The sequence below is a fragment of the Helianthus annuus genome, chromosome 11 (assembly GCF_002127325.2).
Source record: "Helianthus annuus cultivar XRQ/B chromosome 11, HanXRQr2.0-SUNRISE, whole genome shotgun sequence".
Classification (NCBI taxonomy): Eukaryota; Viridiplantae; Streptophyta; class Magnoliopsida; order Asterales; family Asteraceae; genus Helianthus; species Helianthus annuus.
Genome location: NC_035443.2, coordinates 164,623,894 through 164,643,783, shown reverse-complemented (window position 1 = coordinate 164,643,783; position 19,890 = coordinate 164,623,894). Strand labels below are relative to the sequence as shown.

The following is a 19,890-nucleotide window of genomic DNA, read 5'->3' as shown; positions in this document are numbered from 1 at the left end:
TGTTCCTGCTAATTCTTGGTGGTTTGATTCTGGTTCTATGGTTCATGTTACCAATTCTACTCAGGGATTCCTTTCAATCCGGAAGCTGGAAAGAAACCAAAGAACGCTTAAGGTTGGGGATGATCGAGAATTAGAAGTGAAGGCCATTGGAACATTACAATTAGTTATGAAAAACTGGTTTATGTATTAAACTTTATGATACCTTATATGTTCCTGAGGTAACTCGGAACCTTGTATCAGGACCAAAGTTAGACATGGACGGTTTTATTGTTTCCCATGGTCATCGCCAACTCTCTATCCATTATGATTCTGTTCTTTATGGTACTGGTGTTCTGGATGGAGGTCTCTATAGATTAGAACTAGATGATGGCTTTTCCAAATCTTTGTTGTCATATAACATTAATGAATCACTCACAAAGATGGAAGAGAAACGAGACTTAGAGACTTCATCCATGTTGTGGCATCAGCGTTTAGGCCACATTTCAAAAGAGCGATTAAATCGTCTCGTAAAGGATGAAGTCTTACCTCCTCTCGATTTCTCTGATTTTGGAACATGTGTCAAATGTCTTAAAGGTAAAATGACATTAGCGAATAAGAAAGGTGCCACTAGGAGTTCTAATTTATTAGAACTCATTCACACTGACATTAGTGGTCCCTACCAAATCGCTGGCATAACAGGACATACTTCATTTATCACTTTTATTGATGATTATTCTCGTTACATGTACTTGTATCTTATTAAGGAGAAATCTGAATCTCTTACAACTTTTAAAGATTATAAGGCTGAAGTTGAAAAGCAATTAGATCGTCAGATTAAAGTTGTGAGATCAGATAGAGGCGGTGAGTATTATGGAAGACATACTGATGTGGGTCAAGCTCCTGGTCCATTTTATGAGTTTTGTAAGGGCCAGGGGATTGTGAACCAATACACCATGCCTGGTACACCTCAGCAGAACGGTGTCGCTGAAAGAAGAAACCGTACCCTTATGAACATGGTGCGCAGTATGTTAGCCAACACTAACTTACCATTATTCCTCTGGACTGAAGCGTTAAAAGCAGCTGTTCATATACTCAATAGAGTTCCTTCTAAGTCTGTCCCTAAAACTCCTTATGAACTTTGGACAGGAAGGAAACCGAGTCTTAAATATATGAAAGTATGGGGCTGCATTGCTGAAGCAAAACTTTACAATCCTTTCCTAAGGAAACTTGACCCTAAGACAGTTACCTGTTTCTTTATCGGGTATCCTGAGAACTCTAAGGGTTATCGTTTCTATTGTCCTTCCCATGTCACCCGTATTGTTGAAACCAAGCGTGCTGCGTTCCTGGAGGATTTCAAGGTCAGTGGGAGCAGTACCAACCCTTACGAAGAATTGCAAGAAGTACAAGACGCGGGGGGGAGAGACTCGTCGCTTACCATTACTCCGATTACTCTTCTTGTACCCAATGCAACTACTGTTCCTGAAGCTACTGCACCAACTGCAAATTTACCTCTACAATCAGAACCAATTATACCTCATGATGAAGGCACATCAAACGCTCAAAACCAAGACAACGCTGAACCCGATAATCTACTCAGGAGGTCATCCAGGCAAAGAAGGCCTCCTAATTGGGATGATTATGTTACCTACCTGACTGAAATGGATCCCGGAAAGCTCAATGATCCTATCTCTTACAATGAAGCCATTAGCAGTGATCAGTCTTCTGAATGGAATAAAGCAATGATTGATGAGCTTGATTCCATGAAGAAAAATGACGTTTGGGATTTGGTAGAATTACCCAACGGAGTCAAACCCGTAGGATGCAAATGGGTGTTCAAAACAAAACTGGATCCTAATGGTAACGTTGAACGCTACAAAGCGAGATTGGTTGCAAAGGGCTACACTCAGAAAGAGGGAATTGATTATCAAGAGACGTTTTCACCTGTCTCTCGTAAAGATTCATTAAGGATCGTCATGGCCCTAGTAGCTCATTTCGATTTAGAGCTGCATCAGATGGACGTTAAAACCGCTTTCCTTAACGGAGACTTGGACGAAGATGTTTACATGAAGCAGCCTGAAGGCTTTGAGCCTGAAGGTCAGGAGCATCTAGTCTGTAAGCTGAAGAAATCCATTTACGGGTTAAAACAAGCATCACGTCAGTGGTACCTCAAGTTTGATGAAGTCATGAAGAAGCAAGGTTTTATGAAGAATCAAGTGGATCAATGCACCTACCTCAAGATGAGTGGGAGCAACTTTACTATACTTGTCCTTTACGTTGACGACATTCTATTGGCAAGTAATAGTTTAGACATGTTGCATGAGTCGAAGCGGTTACTCTCGCATAACTTCGACATGAAGGATCTCGGAGATGCGTCTTACGTCATTGGCATCGAAATTCACCGAGATAGAAACAAAGGGATCTTAGGATTGTCCCAAAGGGCCTACATAGATCGTGTCCTTACACGGTATAACATGCAACAGTGCAAACCCTCCGTCGCTCCAGTAGTTAAGGGAGATGTTTTCGGTTCGTTTCAGTGTCCGACAACAGAGGTTGAGAAGGAGCAAATGAGCCAGATACCTTATGCATCAGTAGTCGGGAGCTTGATGTATGCTCAAGTCTGTACTCGTCCAGATATCGCTTATATTGCTGGAATGCTAGGCCGTTATCAGACTAATCCTGGCCTAGATCACTGGAAAGCAGCTAAGAAGGTACTTCGATATCTACAAGGGACGAAAGACTATAAGCTGACTTATAGAAGAAGTGATCATTTAGAAGTGGTGGGCTATTCTGATTCTGACTTTGCCAAATGCAAAGATGACAAGAAATCCACTTCGGGCTATATCTTTATGTTAGCAGGCGGCCCTATCTCTTGGAAGAGTCATAAACAACAGTTGACCACAACTTCCACAATGATGGCAGAGTACATTGCTGTCTATAACGCAACCTGTCATGGAATGTTGATTAGGAACCTGGTCACTGGACTCAAAATTGTTAATTCCATTTCTAGACCATTGAAGCTTTACTGTGATAATTCAGCTGCCGTTAGTTTCTCGAACAGTAACAGTTCGACTGGAGCTGGTTTATATCTCGATACGAAATATCTATTTGTACGTGAACGTGTTGAGGAAAATAATCTTTGTATCGAGTATATTAGTACTAAGGATATGCTTGCGGATCCGATGACTAAAGGTCTCCCTCCTAAGGTTTACGAAGAACATGTTCGGAATATGGGATTATGTAAAGACCTTATTTGAGCATATTGTACTAGCTTATGTTTTATGTTTAATGAAATTTCCTCAAGTTTGATTTTGTATGTCTGTTAGAATATGTTCAACCGGTATAATGGCATATAGACAAATAAAAGTTACAAATCAAACAAAGGGCTTACGCGTATTTTGATCATAACGACTAGGTTTTAAATTAAGGCTATAGTATGATTAATGGGGGTCCTGAGTCGCATAATGATTCAACGGCTGTATTTCTCTGCTATAGTACTTGTTTAAGGCTAAAATGAGTGTTAACTCCTGATCAGGCTTATCTAATACTCATAGTAAATGATTACTCGGCTAAGTGGGAGAATGTAAGATTAAATATATTATGTTTAATATTTAATCTATAGCCATCTTAATCATTTACATTATAGAGATCGAAATATATTAGAACCTATTATTAATTAGTTGGTAATTGTTGATGGACCATATTACCCTTAGTAACTAATTAGGTTTCCTCCTGGGTGCTTATATAAGGAGAATAAGGTGGAGGTTTAAGGGTTACTCAGTTTCACAATTCACACCCCATAAGCCATAACATCATCACGAAACCTCCTCTCCTAAACCGATACCCTTTTCGGTTTCTAAGTCCCCATCATCAGTTAGCATCCTAAGGAGGAACCAAATCAAGATGACAGGCATGTCGAACTCTCTCACAGGATTCTCCTCTGCACTATCTGCTGTGACAGGTATGATTTATTTGTTTTCCTTCATGCACAAACAGAACTGAACCAACACGAACAAGACGAACCAAGTTACATAACCCATGGTGTAGGCTACAACTTCTAGTGCAACCGCTACAGAATAGAGTAAAGACGGTTTAATTGGCACAACGAGCTCAAGATTTCAAGACAGATATTAGAGGTTGATGTTGGAGAACACGCGTAACTCATTACAACTAAAGCATACAAACTTGGATCTTGGGTTCTTCAAACATTTGCGACATGATTATATTATATGATCTTGGTCCAAGACCAAATGGGCCAGTTTTTTAAAGTTTAATGATGCCTACTGCATTCTGAATATTTTTTGGTAACTTTTGGTTCATTTGATCACTTTCCATCTAAGCAATATTTTTTTAGTTTTGATCCGTTTAACCTGTGGTCATGACCCTCATGGTCACCATGACCCTCCACATCAGCGTTATGTCACTCACTTTTAATCCATCATCCAAAACCATTACTCTAAGGGTGTGGTCATGACCCAAACCACTATTCTCTTATTTTAATTTGTTTTTGTGAAAAGTTAAAGGAAGTATTGAAGAAGGAAATGAGACCCATGGTTGGCATGGTTTAATTAATGCCAACCATGGTGGATAGAGCAAGGGGGTGGTGTAGCAATCCATTAATGAACCTACGTGGCGATTAATGACCCAACCCATGACCCCCACACCCTTTGGCCGTAGACAAGTTTTGTTATAAATAGATATGAAATCGTTGAATCTATTCCCTTTCTAAGAACTTTTAGAGTGCAACTAGGGTTGTAAACGAACCGAACGTTAGTCAACAGTTCGTGAACCGTTCGGCGGGAAGTGCGTTTACGCTCGTTCGTTTAATTAATGAACGAACATGAACAAGGAATTTCGTTCGATTAGTTAAACGAACGAACACGAACAAATGTCTCGTTCGTTCAATTATATTAATTCGTGAACGTTCGGTAATGTGTTCGTGAACATTCGTTTGTTTATGTTGTTCATTACAGATTTTTTAGCATTTATTTATTTTATCTAAACTTTTTATATTCTTTAATTCTTATTTATCTTATTACCCAAACAAATAAAATAGGAAACCATATCTCCACCTTGTTTATGCACCGCTCCACTTTCCTTTTTATTATTCACATCCAAAAATATTGTGGACATTCGTTCAATGATTAGGACATTCGTTCGTGGACGCATTATATCCTTAGTGAAGAACGAGGTTTTATTCGTGTTCGTTCGATTCGTTTACCGCCTAAGTGCAACATAACCAGAGTTTGGGTGGGAGACTTTTCAAATGACAATGATGGATGTAGCTTATGTAAATAATGTTATCTTGCTCAGCCTTTCTAGATTACCATAACATTTTACACATTAAATCTAGACACACTTGGGTTGTAAAACATTATTTGAAATTGAAAGTGACTCATATAAGCTAGGCAATTTGGACCAAATCCAATCATTCATCTGAACGAATTTAACCCCTATATCTCAAAGTAAAAAGTACAAAATAACAAAACGTCATACTTGTGGCTCTTCTCACCCTTCTTAAATTCACTTTTATTTTTTAAATACACCATTCTAGAGTTATATTTGAATCATTTAACCTATTACCATTCTAGATGTTTTAGTTTTGAGCTTTAGATATTTATATCTAAAGTTTCAACTCGATCAATAAGTAAGCACCGCTCCTTTATACTTTATTAATTGTTTTATTTTTATACATAATTATGTTTGAATATATTTATAATTATATGTTATTTAGTTGTTTTTAACATAATTATTTAGATATGTATAAAAATTTTGATATCTTCAACAAAAAAATATTTTACATAAGATAGGCTCATGGGCGCATTCCATTATATGAAGCTTAAAGCTTAAGTTCATTTAAATGAACTCCAGTTTAAGGTAAAACTTGGGTATGAGCTTGTTTAAGTTGGATTCAATTTAAGCTTTTAATAGACTGATCTCGAGTATCTAATGAGCGACTTCGACTTCGCTTATTTAACCTCTAAAAAGCACCTTAGTTCATCCACTTTAGGAAGTATCTTGTTAAGAATACACCATTGCTTGGGTTTCTTTGACATTTATAAGGATGGCCACAAGGATAGATATTCGTGTCATATTCCTTTTCTAATAGAAAACAACAGATAGAACTATTATCATGTGAATATATCATTTGTAGTTTTAGGTTAAAAAGTAGAGTAAAGTACTTTTTGAGTCTCTGTGGTTTGTGCATTTTAACTATTTGAATCCAAAAATCAAACTTGTCTTGATTTGAGTCCCTGTGGTTTGTATTTTTAACCCTTTGAATCCAAAATGAAACCTCATCCACCCCTTTGAGTTCCTGTGGTTTGTATTTTTAACCCTTTGAATCCAACCCTTTTAGTCCATGATTTGGAGGAGGTTTGTGATTTGGATTCAAATGGTTAAATATACAAACCACAGGGACTCAAATCAAGACATGTTTAGTTTTTGGATTCAAATAGTTAAAATGCACAAACCACAGGGACTCAAAAAGGACTTTACTCTAAAGTACAATAACATCTATCTTATTCTATTATCATTTTAGGGTTTATGACCATATACAAAGTTTCCTAAAAATAAGAAGTTATACAAAGGGTATTAAACAGACTCTGATTGATCTCATTCAATTCATGCGGCATTAGAACCGTCTCATCGGACTCTACAATGTGAGATTTTAGGTTTTCATATTTGCATTTATAGGTTGCAGATTTTACAATTTTTGTGTTTATTATCATTGTGTGTTTTCTATGTTTCCGTTATTTATTTATTTATTTTTTTGCGACTCATTATGTCTTTTTTCCTTGATATTGTGTTATATTTTTCGATATTGTGTTATATATTGCTCGATATCATGTCATCTTGTGCGACCATTATATCTTTGTATACTTCTTATTTTTAGTAGCTTTTATAAAATAACTTAAACGATAGTATAATTTGTGTAACCTATTTGTTACTCTCTTTGTAATAAGGAAATCATCAAGGTTCAATGTTCTATACAAGTCTATCACCAACTTCGAAGGTTCCATGTTCTACATACAAGTCTATCACCAACTTCGAAATACTTGATGAAAATTATTCAAATCTTCAATACTATAGAAAAGTAGACATTGCCGGTCAAAAGTCAAAACTCAAAGTACGTTTGGATACCATTTCCGAATTTCTTTGTAGTTTACCGTGGACCCCACACCAGAATATTCTTCCTTTTCTATCGACGCTTCACATCAAATCTCAACCGTCCATTTGTCAACCCCATGCAGAATCTCGCAGGTGAAACCCATGATATATAAACCCATAACCTCATTGGTCGCTTCATATTTCTTTCTTGTGTACACACACAAAGCTGATATTCATATTCGAGCGAGTTATTTTCTAAAGGTACTCATAAAATCTTTCTTGTATACCCGCCGCCCGAAGGCCCACAACAGTAAAACCCGGTTCGGCTCGGTACTGAAACTCTCAAAACTTCATTGCCACCACCAATGTTCTTCAAAGTGATGGTGGGAGTTGAACTTGAGACCTCAAGAAGAGAAACCAAGTGACTAACCACTAGACCAACTTGTCAGGACAATTTTTAGTTTTTACTAACCATTTTAATCATCAGTAACGATCGGTCTGACATCCAAATAGTTCTATGTCATTCAGTTCCAAACTTGGAAACGTTTTTGTGTAAACTGAATCAGTCGTTTTGCTTTTAATATTTATATTTTGGTCACGATATTCGTATATTGGAGATCATAATTTATTGCAATTGTTATTAGTACATTTTTTTTTCCTAAATAATGTATGCTTCAACTGCAGGAATTTGATATTAAACATATGGCCGAAGAGAACCAACACGCAGGGTCGCGATATCCAGTTGTAACACAATCATTAGTTGCTGCAAATGTTTCTCCGGTTTTCGCTCAAGCTCCAGCTGAGAAAGGGTTGGGCGGATTCGTCATTGACTTTCTCATGGGTGGAGTTTCGGGTGCTGTTTCAAAAACAGCAGCTGCTCCAATCGAACGCGTTAAGATGTTGATTCAAAACCAAGATGAAATGATCAAAATGGGCCGTCTTTCGGAACCGTACAAGGGTATTGGAGAATGTTTCACTAGAACAATTAAGGATGAAGGAGTTTTGTCTTTGTGGAGAGGAAACAAACGTCATCCGTTACTTTCCTACTCAGGTACGTGATAATTTTAACTCATATACTTATAAAAAAGTTTATTCATGTTATGTTATATTAATATTTGATGAGTGAAAAAAGGTGAAAAAACAAGAAAAGTCATCAAACATATCTTTTCATTTTTCAATACTAACCTTTTAATTTTTAAAAGGAGTTAGTATTCACGTACCCCTACCCTCTATCTCTCTATACATACATAGATATATCTTATATATAGAGAAATGGAGTGAAAAAGAGTATGAAAATAAGATTTAGGGGTCTGAGAACAGTGAAAGCTTTTTTATATCCACAAGGGTCATATTCATACGCTGATGTGACGCACAATTTTTACACTCCTAATGCGATGATGTGACGCATGATTTTTATACTCCTTATGCGATGATGTGTTACGCGCGGTTTTGTAGTTTTCAAATGGATTAAAAAATAAGTATTAATAAAGTTTTGTAAATCATACAGGTTCAAGTTTTTTATGTTTTAACTTATAACAATTTTGACTTCATAAGTTATTATGTATTTATTTATTTTAATTAAATATAATTAACTAAATCAAAGTTTTAAATATAATTTTATAAAACTCATAGCTATTTGGTTTTTATATTTGTTTTTAAAATTAAGATTTAGTTTTAATAGTTTTATGTTTTTGTATCCCAGTTCTTTTCAAATTTCAACTTTTTAATCAGTTTGTAACTTTGTATTGTGTAGGCCTTTAACTTTGCATTCAAGGACTATTTTAAGAGTTTGTTCAACTTTAAAAAAGACCAAGATGGCTACTGGAAGTGGTTTGCCGGGAACCTTGCATCAGGTGGTGCCGCGGGTGCTACCTCCATGCTATTCACCTACTCGTTGGATTATGCTCGAACTCGTTTGACAAATGATGCCAAGGCTCTAAAGGCGGGAGGCGAGAGACAATTTAATGGTTTGATTGATGTATACAAGAAGACTATAGCATCAGATGGCGTTGTTGGGCTGTACCGCGGATTCAACATTTCATGTGTTGGTATAATTGTGTACCGCGGTTTGTATTTTGGAATGTATGATTCTTTGAAGCCCGTTCTTCTAACCGGATCATTGCAGGTTAGTAAGTTATATTTTTTGTTGGTTTTCTTTAAGATTATGAGGAATGATTCTTTCTTTATGTGCAAACATTCAGGATAGCTTTTTGGCTAGCTTTGGACTTGGTTGGGTGATTACAAACGGTGCTGGTCTTGCCTCATACCCAATTGATACGGTCCGTAGAAGAATGATGATGACGTCGGGTGAAGCCGTCAAGTACAAGAGTTCTCTTGACGCGTTCAAACAAATAGTGAAGAACGAGGGCCCAAAATCACTCTTCAAGGGCGGAGGCGCAAACATACTGCGTGCTATTGCGGGTGCCGGTGTTCTTGCTGGTTATGACAAGCTTCAGATCATTGTTTTTGGCAAGAAATATTAATTTAAAAAAATATGTTTTAAGGTAATATGATGATGATGATGATGATGATGATGAAATCTTTCTTGAGTTTTGATGTGTACAAGGTCTAGGATCCAAGTCCCTAAGTTTTTGATTTGAAGGTTTCAGTTATTTGTTGTATTGTAATAGTATTTGAAATTCTTTTCAGTTATTTATTGTATTGTAATAGTATTTGAAATTCTTTGTCACTAGGATTTTTTCTAACAGTATTTGTATTGTATTAAGATTGTTACTATGCTCGAGAACCATTGGGTACTATTTTATTCGGTGTATATAGTCTTGATCAAATTGAAAAGGATCACTACTCTTGCATCCCCCTTTCATTACTGGTTGACAAAGTTGACTTGCTAACTCCCATTTATGAAAAGTATATACTGGATCCACTAACACACTTGTTTCTTCATAAATTTGTTGGAATGCTTCTATTTCCTCTTTTACCACATTCCCAAATCTACACATTTATATATTATCAATTTAATTTGCAATATATTTGTGCTTCCACTGATTGTATCCCACACATTAGTGCATTAGTGTGCTTCTTATGTTTGTAACTTTGGCTTCGTTGTTGTGCTTTGACTTCTAGGGTATATTACTTGGACTGCCTACTTCCTTAGTTGTCCAACACATGCCCCATGATATGTCTTCGGCAACATAATTGTGTTTCCACTAGTTCTACCTCACGCATTACCTCTTTTCTGTGCTTCTTGGGTTTGTAACTTTGGCTTTTTGGGTTGTTTTCGTTGGTATTTAAGGGTTGTTTAGTTGCTTCACCATGAAGCATCTACTCTCTCTCTCTCTCTATATATATATATATATATACTAGTCGTTTACCCGCGCGATGCGGCGGGAAACATATCACTTAGGTTGGTGAGTTTAGGCCTATGTACGGGGCGATTCGGTTTTGAGTCATAACCAAAACCAAATTCGCAATGCAACGGAAAACACAACACTTGTTAGTAATTCTAAGGGTGTGCATGAGAATGTTCAGTTCAGTTGGGTTATAACTAAAATCTATTTTTTTTTTTTTGCCTTAAAGAATGGGTCAGACACGCTACATGTCATTTATTTTTATTAGGGGTGTGAATTTTTGACACGACTCGAAAATACGACATGAACCTAACACGAAATTCACGAGTTTAGGTTTAGTCTAAACGGATTCGTGTCATTTTCAGGTTGAACTCGTTTAACACCCCCTAATTTTTTTGCACATCGCTTTTATTCAAAAGTAATGTTAATGTAAGGATAATTTTATCATAATCAAATTTCACAATAATAATCAAATTTCATTGTAATATCTATTTAATCCTAGGGGGGATATAGCGTATAGTACTTCAGTTAGTTTTCTTATTCTGTCACAAACCAATTTTCGGTTTCACGGGTAGATATTAATACGAAAGACTCATCCATATACACTCTACGAGAAACATCATGAAGTGTATCTCGTATAAATTGTATTCGACACAAATACACTTACCAACTAAAATCACACCTTCAATGCTTTCTACTCAAAAAATAAGAACCCTTTGTTTTATGAAATAAAAACTATTCGGTACCTATAAAAAGCAAAACCCCTTTAGACTTATTATCCTGACCCTTTCACCAAAAGAGAATGTCAAACTCAGGTCCTTCAGCAGGATATACCCTTTACCCCCCCCCCCCCCCCCCAAAAAAAAAAAAAAAAAACTCAGGTCCTTCCAATGCATGAATGTCTTAAGCATTTTAACCTTGTTAATTAAACAACAATACAGTTAAGACATTCTTTTCAAGGATGATCGAATTTAACCCATATTTGCATAAAAATTATGATAGATTCAAAGAACCATTATAAACTTGATGACATATCCTATAAAACAAGTAGCGTTGTAGGACACACTTTGACTACTTGTATCATGTAAAATCCCATATGACAAAAAAAAAAAAAAAAAAAAAAAAAACTGTGAAAATTTGAGTTTAGTGCTGCCTTGATTCCTCCCCAAGCACTTCCATGTTGCAAACAATTCATGTAAATAATGTAATACGATAGGAATGATTAGTACGGCTGCGAAACGACCAAATGCAAAATTGAACAACATTATACCCGACAACAAAAACTAAAATTAAGGGTGTTCATCGGTTCAGTTTTCGATTTATTTGGGTTGGCTGGTTCAGTTTATTTGGTTTTAAACTTATTAGGTTGTAGCAAAAAACCGAACCCGAATTAGATATGTTCTTAATCAAATAAGAATTCGGTGCGGTTACAATTCGATTTGGTTTTCGACAAGCAACTCGCATGGAACTTTAATATTTTTTTTATTGTTGTTGTAAGTCAACCAGGTCAGAAGTCTTTTTATGTAAAACGGTAACTCGACTGTACATAGGAAAAAAAAATCTCTATTCACCACCAGCAAGCACATGTCTCCTTCATTGTCCTCATACACTAATCTATGGTAACATACAAATAACTGAAGGGCTGCCGCCAAGCTTTCTAGAAGAATTTACAGCCTCTGCCTCGCCTGAGAAACAATATCTTGTGGCTGAGTTGACTGCAGGAGACAGTCAGTGTCATCTAATCAGATCATGATTCTAGTTGCGAGCATCTGTTCCCATTCCAACGGTTTCTCAGATCTTTCGGTTCAGACCTGTTATTACCCGAACCATGCTGCAAAAGTACGCGCCAAAACATTCACACCATATACAGATGGTTAAGCTCTCGGAGACACGACCAAGATCACACGTCCATGCATCTCATAACTATTAACACAGTTACATATATATGAGTGTAAAAATAACTAATTAGAAAATTATATTCTTTATACATAACCATATGTCTGGTTAATGACTTTTAAACAAATAAGCTTCATACCATACCATTACCTGTAATCAAGAAGTCCCACATGCCAATTATAAAAATTAATATCACTCACGTAGTCAGCGTATCAGATCTGCAGAACCGCAAAAAACAACAATTGTATCAGGTTTGCAATCAATTGGACACTATATAAAACCCAAAATTCCAATCATTAACAGTTCCAATCGTCGTAAATCTCAACAATTCCAAAGATAGCTCCTAAATGAGGTTTGTTAACAAGAACAAAGCAAATTATTAAAACCACATTACAAAATCTATAAGAAACAAATCAACAAATTCTAAGATCAAAACTTTAGTTATAGGCCAAAACTAAAGTTTGTTATGCCGAGGAACTAAATTAACCAGATGCATGAAAATGACTAAAGAAATCCAATATCTCTATCTATATGACAAGGAATCAGAATCAATGACTCCAAGTGTATGCCATTGTTTCTTCAGATTCTAATCTACAAACGTGCCAGCTCACTCTAAATGGTGACCCGTTCACTAAAAATGGTGAATTTGACCCGTTTAGAATTTGACTTGCTTACTAAATTTGACAGTGAAGGAGCTACTGATAAGTAATTTAAAAAACTAAAAAATAGTTCCAAAAATTGAGAGTGGCTAGTTTTCTAAAAGCTCGCCTCATTAGCCATATTGGGATCAGCTCGAGCTTTTAGCAAGCATGTAATCATCACCTCTGTCAAATCATAATAAAGTTATAATGAGAACATTGGATCATTTCACATACTTGCTTCCACAGTTGCAAATCCCATTGAACAAAAATCAGCATAAAAAGATAGACATGATACCGAACTGTTCTAGTTAATACACCTTCGATTCTCAGGAAGTTTGATTCTGTATTGGTCTTTCACTCAACTAACAATGATTACCTGTAAATTTTCAAAGCCCTAGACGCATCTCTGCCGCTAAGGTATCAGATAGATAGCCTTCATCGATCTCTGAACCTAATATGTCCGAAATTAATTCGTTTATTGATAATTTGAGTTCTGAAGTGGAAGAGTATCTGATATAAAACTCAACACTGCTAGTAGACGCCTATTTTAATTACAACGTCGTAAACCCCGTGTGAAACCATTATACACAGTGCCTGTTTGTATTTTAGTGTGTGTTGTGTTTGATGCGTATTTGAGGAAGATGGTGGAGTATGGAACATATACTCAGCAACTCAACCCCAATATGCCTATTTTAATTACAACCCCGTAAACCATAGGTTTAATATTTAAAAAAATTTAGTTTTTATCTGTAGTTAATTCTCAAATTATTTACCCTATAACTGCTAGCTCTCTTTATAACAAATAGCTTTTGAAATCAAATCTAATACCCTGTACTTGCTAGCTCTCTTTACAGTATAATAACCTCATTCAAACCCTAATCCCAAAAGACGATTCAGAACACATATATATAGCAGAATCATCTCCAACTTAAAAACCGAAACTTTAAAAGATACCTTTGTACATAACATTTCTATTGAATTGGGACAAAACCCTTCAACCTCTGCATCAACAAACTGCAAACTGCAAATCTTCGACTTTTTCGTTTTCGGTTCGCTTACAGATGGCACACTTGTGAGCTGGAAATATAAACGGTTACCCTGCAACAATTTTTTCTTGAAGCTTCTGTCGATCGGTCTTATCATTTTTCTGGAGCAGCTTGGCTACGCATTTCGGGTGATAAAAGTGGCCACACGTTGCGGATCTACAACGAAAAACCTACACAATGATACGAATAGATAATTGCTTAATATCATTGGAAAAAATGATGATGAAAATATATTTTCTCGAGTATTACATACCTCTGTATTTGCAGATTTATCAGAAGACCCTAGTTCACCACAGACAAAGTACTGGTGCAGACTATACTGACAATTTTCACATTTATATTCGTTTTGACTCTGCAAAGAATAAATATTTAAAAGAATAATTAAACGAAACAATACATATGATATCATCCAAACGAAATGAAGACGTGAAGTAAAAAAGTAGTACCATGTAAGCCTGCCACCATTATCACATATCGCACAAACGGGATCGAAATGATCATCGGCATCATCTGACTCGCTATCTTCGCTGGTGATGTCATCATCTTGCGTTTCACCGTTTGTATCATCAACTATAAAGCTAGTATATTTCAAGAATGTCAAAAGATCAAAAGAAATCAGTGAGGAAAAACGGAGACAAACCAGAAGCCGTATTATACCTCATCAAAAGCGTTTGTTTTTCCTTGGCTAAGAAGGATGACGTGAGGCCTGTGAAACTCTTGATATTGTTTTGAGAGTTGAAACTGATATTCATGCCACATGTCTTCGACTGTGAAAGCGGGCTAGCTTTCGAGCCATGGGATATGGTTGATCTGATTGAGAACGCACTTGCTGATGTGGCTGCCATGTCAGACCCTAAAGAACACATAGAGCCAACAATTGTTATAAATGAATTTATTCATATTATGTTTATCTTACAATGATAAAAACATAAAATACAAATGAAAAAGAGAGCTTAATGACTACTGACTACACATCCTGTTGGGTTCTAGTGTTATACCATACCTAATTACTACTGACTACACATCCATTGCAGCCTTTATGTAGATACTTTGAATGCAAATATTAGACAAACAGGTATTTGCATATTCAAAAAATAATATCACATTCTCAAATCAGATTCATTTTTCGTTTAGGGAATCCAGAACTATTTGAAAACTATGACGATAGATATAAACTTCAAAATCAAAATTAATTGATGCAAACAACAGTAGTCAGATGAACATACTACCAAATGATTCACGGAGTTAACTAAATCTCACAGTTTGAAATGCATCAAATTTTAAATCATCAGCTAAAATTGCATCTTAAAACAGATGAAACGGTTCATCCAAACAGCCGAAAGAGATACATTAACTTCAGAATCCACATGAATAAGCTGGTAATAGGTTCATCTGACTACTGAAATTTTCAAATCATAGGCTTAGTTGCATCTTAAAACAAATCACAAGGTTCTACAATGTAACAACCCTCACTAAAATTAATATTTAGTATGATAATTATGCAATAAGGAAACCCTAATTAAGTTTAGTATGATTAATTAATCAGTTAATCAATATTAATTAAGCTAACAAGATTAATCAAGCTAAGTAAGGTTTATTAAAAATAGATATATATGGGGTCGTATAAGAACGTTTAATATTAATAATTAAATATATTATTTTATTTCCCTTACTCCGTTTTTAATGAAACTTAGGTTAAAACGTAGATAAAAATATGCTCATTCTAAAGACATATTCGTCGTTTTATAAAACGTTATATTTTAAAAGTTATACAAGAAAAACGAGTTAAGCAGCTGAAATAAAATAACTAAGCTAGCTAGCTAGCACGTCAAGCTAGCTAGCAAGCACGTCACTATCCCACATCGACAGAAATGATGTTGAGGTGCTTGCTTGCCTGCTTACTATAAATAGGAAGCTTAGGATTCATTTTTCTTTGCTCATTTCTCTTCTTCTCTCTATACGTTGGTGTTCTAACCAATAATCACCGATACGATATTCTGTTCGGTCGATTCAGGAACCAACTAACGGAATCCAAAGTATTATACTTTGTGAGTTCGTTAAACGGAATCCAAAGTACTATACTTTGTGAGTTCGTTAAACGGATGCCAAAGTACTGTCTGAATAAGACTACACTTTGTGAAGTTCGTTAAGGTTCGAATCTCGTGACTATCGTTGAGGTTTGATTTAGGTTTTACACAAATACGTATTCCATTCTATTATACTATAATCACACACACACAATCACGAAACGCTGCCGCAATCAGGGTAATAACTCGATCGCTATTACGATTCAACGTCCGATCGATTATAACTATCCAACGATAGTCCGGGTGCTGCTCAATTGAGCTTGTACTTTGATTATTCGTCGTGATTTCGACTTGAATATTAGAGTGCTGTTCGAATTCGGACTATGCTCTGTTATTCGTTGTGAATCCGACTGAATTATCAAGTATTGCACTAATTAATCGTTGTGAAGGTTTAATCTCGTGAATTTTCGTAACTGCTGTATTAGTTACTAACCTGCCTGTGTGTGCATTGTGTTAAACTTGGTATAATCAAGGCTAATCAGTAGGCTTATCTATTTGCTCGTTAATCTGCAATGTGAGTCATTCTTCTTTTTAAACTGTTTTCTCACCGTTTGTGAGTAAGTATTACAAAACTCCAAGTTATTTTCAAAGGTTATAATTACAGGGATTAAGTCTTTGTAGTCACCAAATTACAACTGGTATGTGGGGTAATTGTGCACATTACTGTTATTATCACTCTATGTGAGTGAATATTACTCTATGTGAGTTATTATTACTCTGTGTGAGTACACCGTCACTATTTGGGCAACGAGACCCAATAGTGGTATGACCACAGTCACAGAAATGAATCGAGTGACAAATACCCATTCTTGATAATTGGTTGATAGAAACATTGTAATCGCTCTTAATACTGTAAATTATAACTAACGGGTCGTTTTAGAAAACAGAATGATTCACTCAGTATTTCCCGCTGACAAAACCTTTTTAAAACGCGTTTCAGGTAATTACAGTAGATTGGAGTAAGGATTAGATCCAGCACTGAAGGACTTCAAGAAGTGGCTTATTTTAATTAAATCAAATTAAGAAATATCGTTTTTATATTAAAAGCTACCTTTGTAAAATATGGGTTTATCCCATCTATTTAATAAATAAAATCCGGTGTTTCTAAACTCTGATATTTTTCCTAACTCACGGTCCTGATGAAATTTTCGCTGCAATGTTTTTCAAAATAAAAATAATCACCGGTACCACGGGACTGCTCGCGGCACCCGATTCCGGCCAGGGTGGGTCGGGGGCCGTGACAGAAGGTGGTATCAGAGCTAAGCCACTGCTTTAAGCCTATAAGTGTTATGATAATAATACTTAAGCTTAAATAAAAAGAGTTAGGAGATTTCTATTAAATGGTAGCACAGCTGATAGCAGTTAGACTTGAACATAAGAAAAGATGCCTTAGTATAAGCTAAACCACTGGTTTACACAATTAGGTGTTATAATAATACCTAAGTGGAACGGAGAATTAGAAACTTAATATTATCTGATAGCACTCCGGATGATATTTAGACTTGAACTTAAGAATTTTGCCTTAAAATAAACTTTAAGGTAAATTACTTATATAAGTATAATGTAATGGATACTGGTATAACGGTTAGCAGGCAATAGCACTTAATTGCTATTTATTCTTGCTTATTAATGTTATTTGGTCTAGAATAAGATATGTTATGGGAATACAAATTTCCTTGATTTTGGATAAAAGCCCTAATAAAAGAGGCACTTTTTGAAAAGATACTATTTATGGGAAATAGAAAATTTTCTCCGGCAAAACTGGGTATAGAGTAGCAGACTCTCCAGCTTTTCCGGACATATTGAGATTACCGCTCCGGCGCGAACCGGATAAGACGGGGTAAATGATATGTCAAATCAGTGACAAAATTTCCCTAAATAGTATCATGATCAAATACCTGAGTGGTTCTTGGAAATATGAATCTGTTAAATACATTGACCTGATAAATGGTATATTTATTTCAGCATGTGAAATATGTGATTATATAGATAGGTACATCTATAAGGAAATTCCAAAAAACCATAAGGATTGATAAATTGAAATAAAGCACAAGCATCCGTGTCTAGAATTCTTTATCAGGAATCTCTTTTCCAATATCAAACATTATTTTGTTTGATCATTTACCTCGTAACTCATACAATGAGAACTCTTTAAAGATGGGATATCATCGAAAGTATAAAAATTTACAATGCACAAGTAAGAAACATATAAAGTTATGCTAATGCACAAGAAAACACATGAAACTTAAAATATACGTCCACAGACGTTGAAATATATCACACACGACTTTCCAAGGCAAGAACTTTGAAAAGTATAAATTAGGCACGATGACACCAATACTAATTCTGTCAGTAGAAAACTACTAATAAAAAAAAGAAGAAGCACTTTGCCACGTGATCCTACAAACGATCTACATTTCGCTGAGGTACGTTGGAACAAGATTTCACAATCATCGGTGCACAGTCTAAACTAAGTCATAATTATTATCACTGAAAAAGGAGTCACATACCTTTGCAAATCCCCTATTCCATTTCAGTTCATTCGACATTCCTTGATAATGGCACTTAACAACGGTTATCACACAAAATTCCAGATAAAAGTTCTTATATTCCCTTCGTAGCAATTCTGACTTCTGCCTATAATAAGTTAACTTTCGTGTTCTTTTAATGGTCATCATACCATAAAGAATTCTTTCATAATAGCAAATATTGATCCATTTCGTTTCTTGGTAAATCCATACGATACACATGCACTATTTGTTGCGCATGTGGTTCATTTGAGTTATAAGACCCTAGGAAGGCTTCATTCCAAATTATTGTTTTATCCAACCTCAAATATCATTTCGCTATACTTGATCTTTGCATTGTAAACCGCGTTTTGCAAAATGATTACTCTTTGACATTTGATCGATAAATTTTTTTTGAAAAACTCGATTTTCTTTTTGAAGGTTATACATGGTTTCTGTTGTGATCATGTCCGAACTTCCTTATTAAAACTCGTTTTATCCAAACCCAGTTAACTTGCTCTCAATACGTAATCAATTCGAAATCCCATATGATGAATTGAAACCATCATATTCAAAATAGTCCCAACAAGCACTTCAATTCTCTTGAACCATAACATGCTTGTTTAGTCTTCGAATTCATCAAATCATTTCTTTGATCACGATCCCTTTATGATGACATTTTCACAAATTTGAAGATTGCGCTAATCTAGGATATAATTATTTATTTATTTATATTGAATCCGCTTTATTGATTTATTTTATGAAAGCAATCTTAACACAATTGTGTGCTAAGATAATGATCCACCATTTCCTATCCTAATTCCTTAGTCCTTACAACCTAAATCGAGCCTTTCGTGATATTTCTTACCTTATCATCATTGATCGAAAAACATTATATAAATTTAATTGATTATATATAGAAACTTCCAATATAGTATTCCTGTATTTAAAATTTTTGTTAAAACCATTAAGGTAAAGAATTTATATTTTTACATATAAATTTTGTTTGAAGTATATTCTCATTTAAGTTTATGCATTTATTATTGGCAATTAATATTAGTTTTATTATTAGTAATAATATATTAATAGTAATAGTGTTAGTATTATTTTCAGATACTAGAGTTATTATCAGGGGCATGTATTGAATAGCCTAGCCTTAATTAGGCATGGACTGGCCACCTATGCTTAAACAAGGCAGCACTAACCGATATCCGCCGTGATAATGACTAGTTAATTAAGTCATCATACTTATTTAGTAAATTTCAATTATATATAAAAATATTTTTATATTATATATATAGAAATATATATACTTGTAC

The 19,890-nt window shown here is 35.2% G+C and overlaps 1 protein-coding gene, 1 long non-coding RNA gene and 1 pseudogene across 2 annotated transcripts; 1 reads left to right on the top strand and 2 right to left on the bottom strand.

Annotated features, from left to right (window-relative positions):
• Positions 1 to 7,307: 7,307 nt before the first annotated feature.
• LOC110884782 lies at positions 7,308 to 9,832 on the top strand (annotated as a pseudogene).
• A 2,109-nt stretch (positions 9,833 to 11,941) lies between these two features.
• Positions 11,942 to 14,125, bottom strand: LOC118484119. Its single transcript, XR_004872754.1, has 3 exons — positions 13,886 to 14,125; positions 12,441 to 12,508; positions 11,942 to 12,317 (listed from the first exon to the last, which is right to left on the bottom strand). It is a non-coding gene; the product is annotated as an uncharacterized LOC118484119 (long non-coding RNA).
• Positions 14,126 to 14,236: 111 nt separating this feature from the next.
• LOC110884781 lies at positions 14,237 to 15,427 on the bottom strand. The gene is made up of 3 exons (XM_035980016.1): positions 14,635 to 15,427; positions 14,424 to 14,555; positions 14,237 to 14,329 (listed from the first exon to the last, which is right to left on the bottom strand). Coding segments are annotated over exons 1-3 (342 nt in total). The 5' UTR covers positions 14,844 to 15,427; the 3' UTR covers positions 14,237 to 14,328.
• Between the last annotated feature and the right edge of the window lie 4,463 nt (positions 15,428 to 19,890).

Excerpts from the sequence above, each read along its gene's own strand:
- LOC110884781 (XM_035980016.1), bottom strand. The coding sequence starts at position 14,843 with ATGTGTTCTTTAGGGTCTGACATGGCAGCCACATCAGCAAGTGCGTTC. Across the intron at positions 14,556-14,634 it reads AAACAAACGCTTTTGATGAG|CTTTATAGTTGATGATACAA; the intron begins GTATAATACGGC and ends GAAATATACTAG.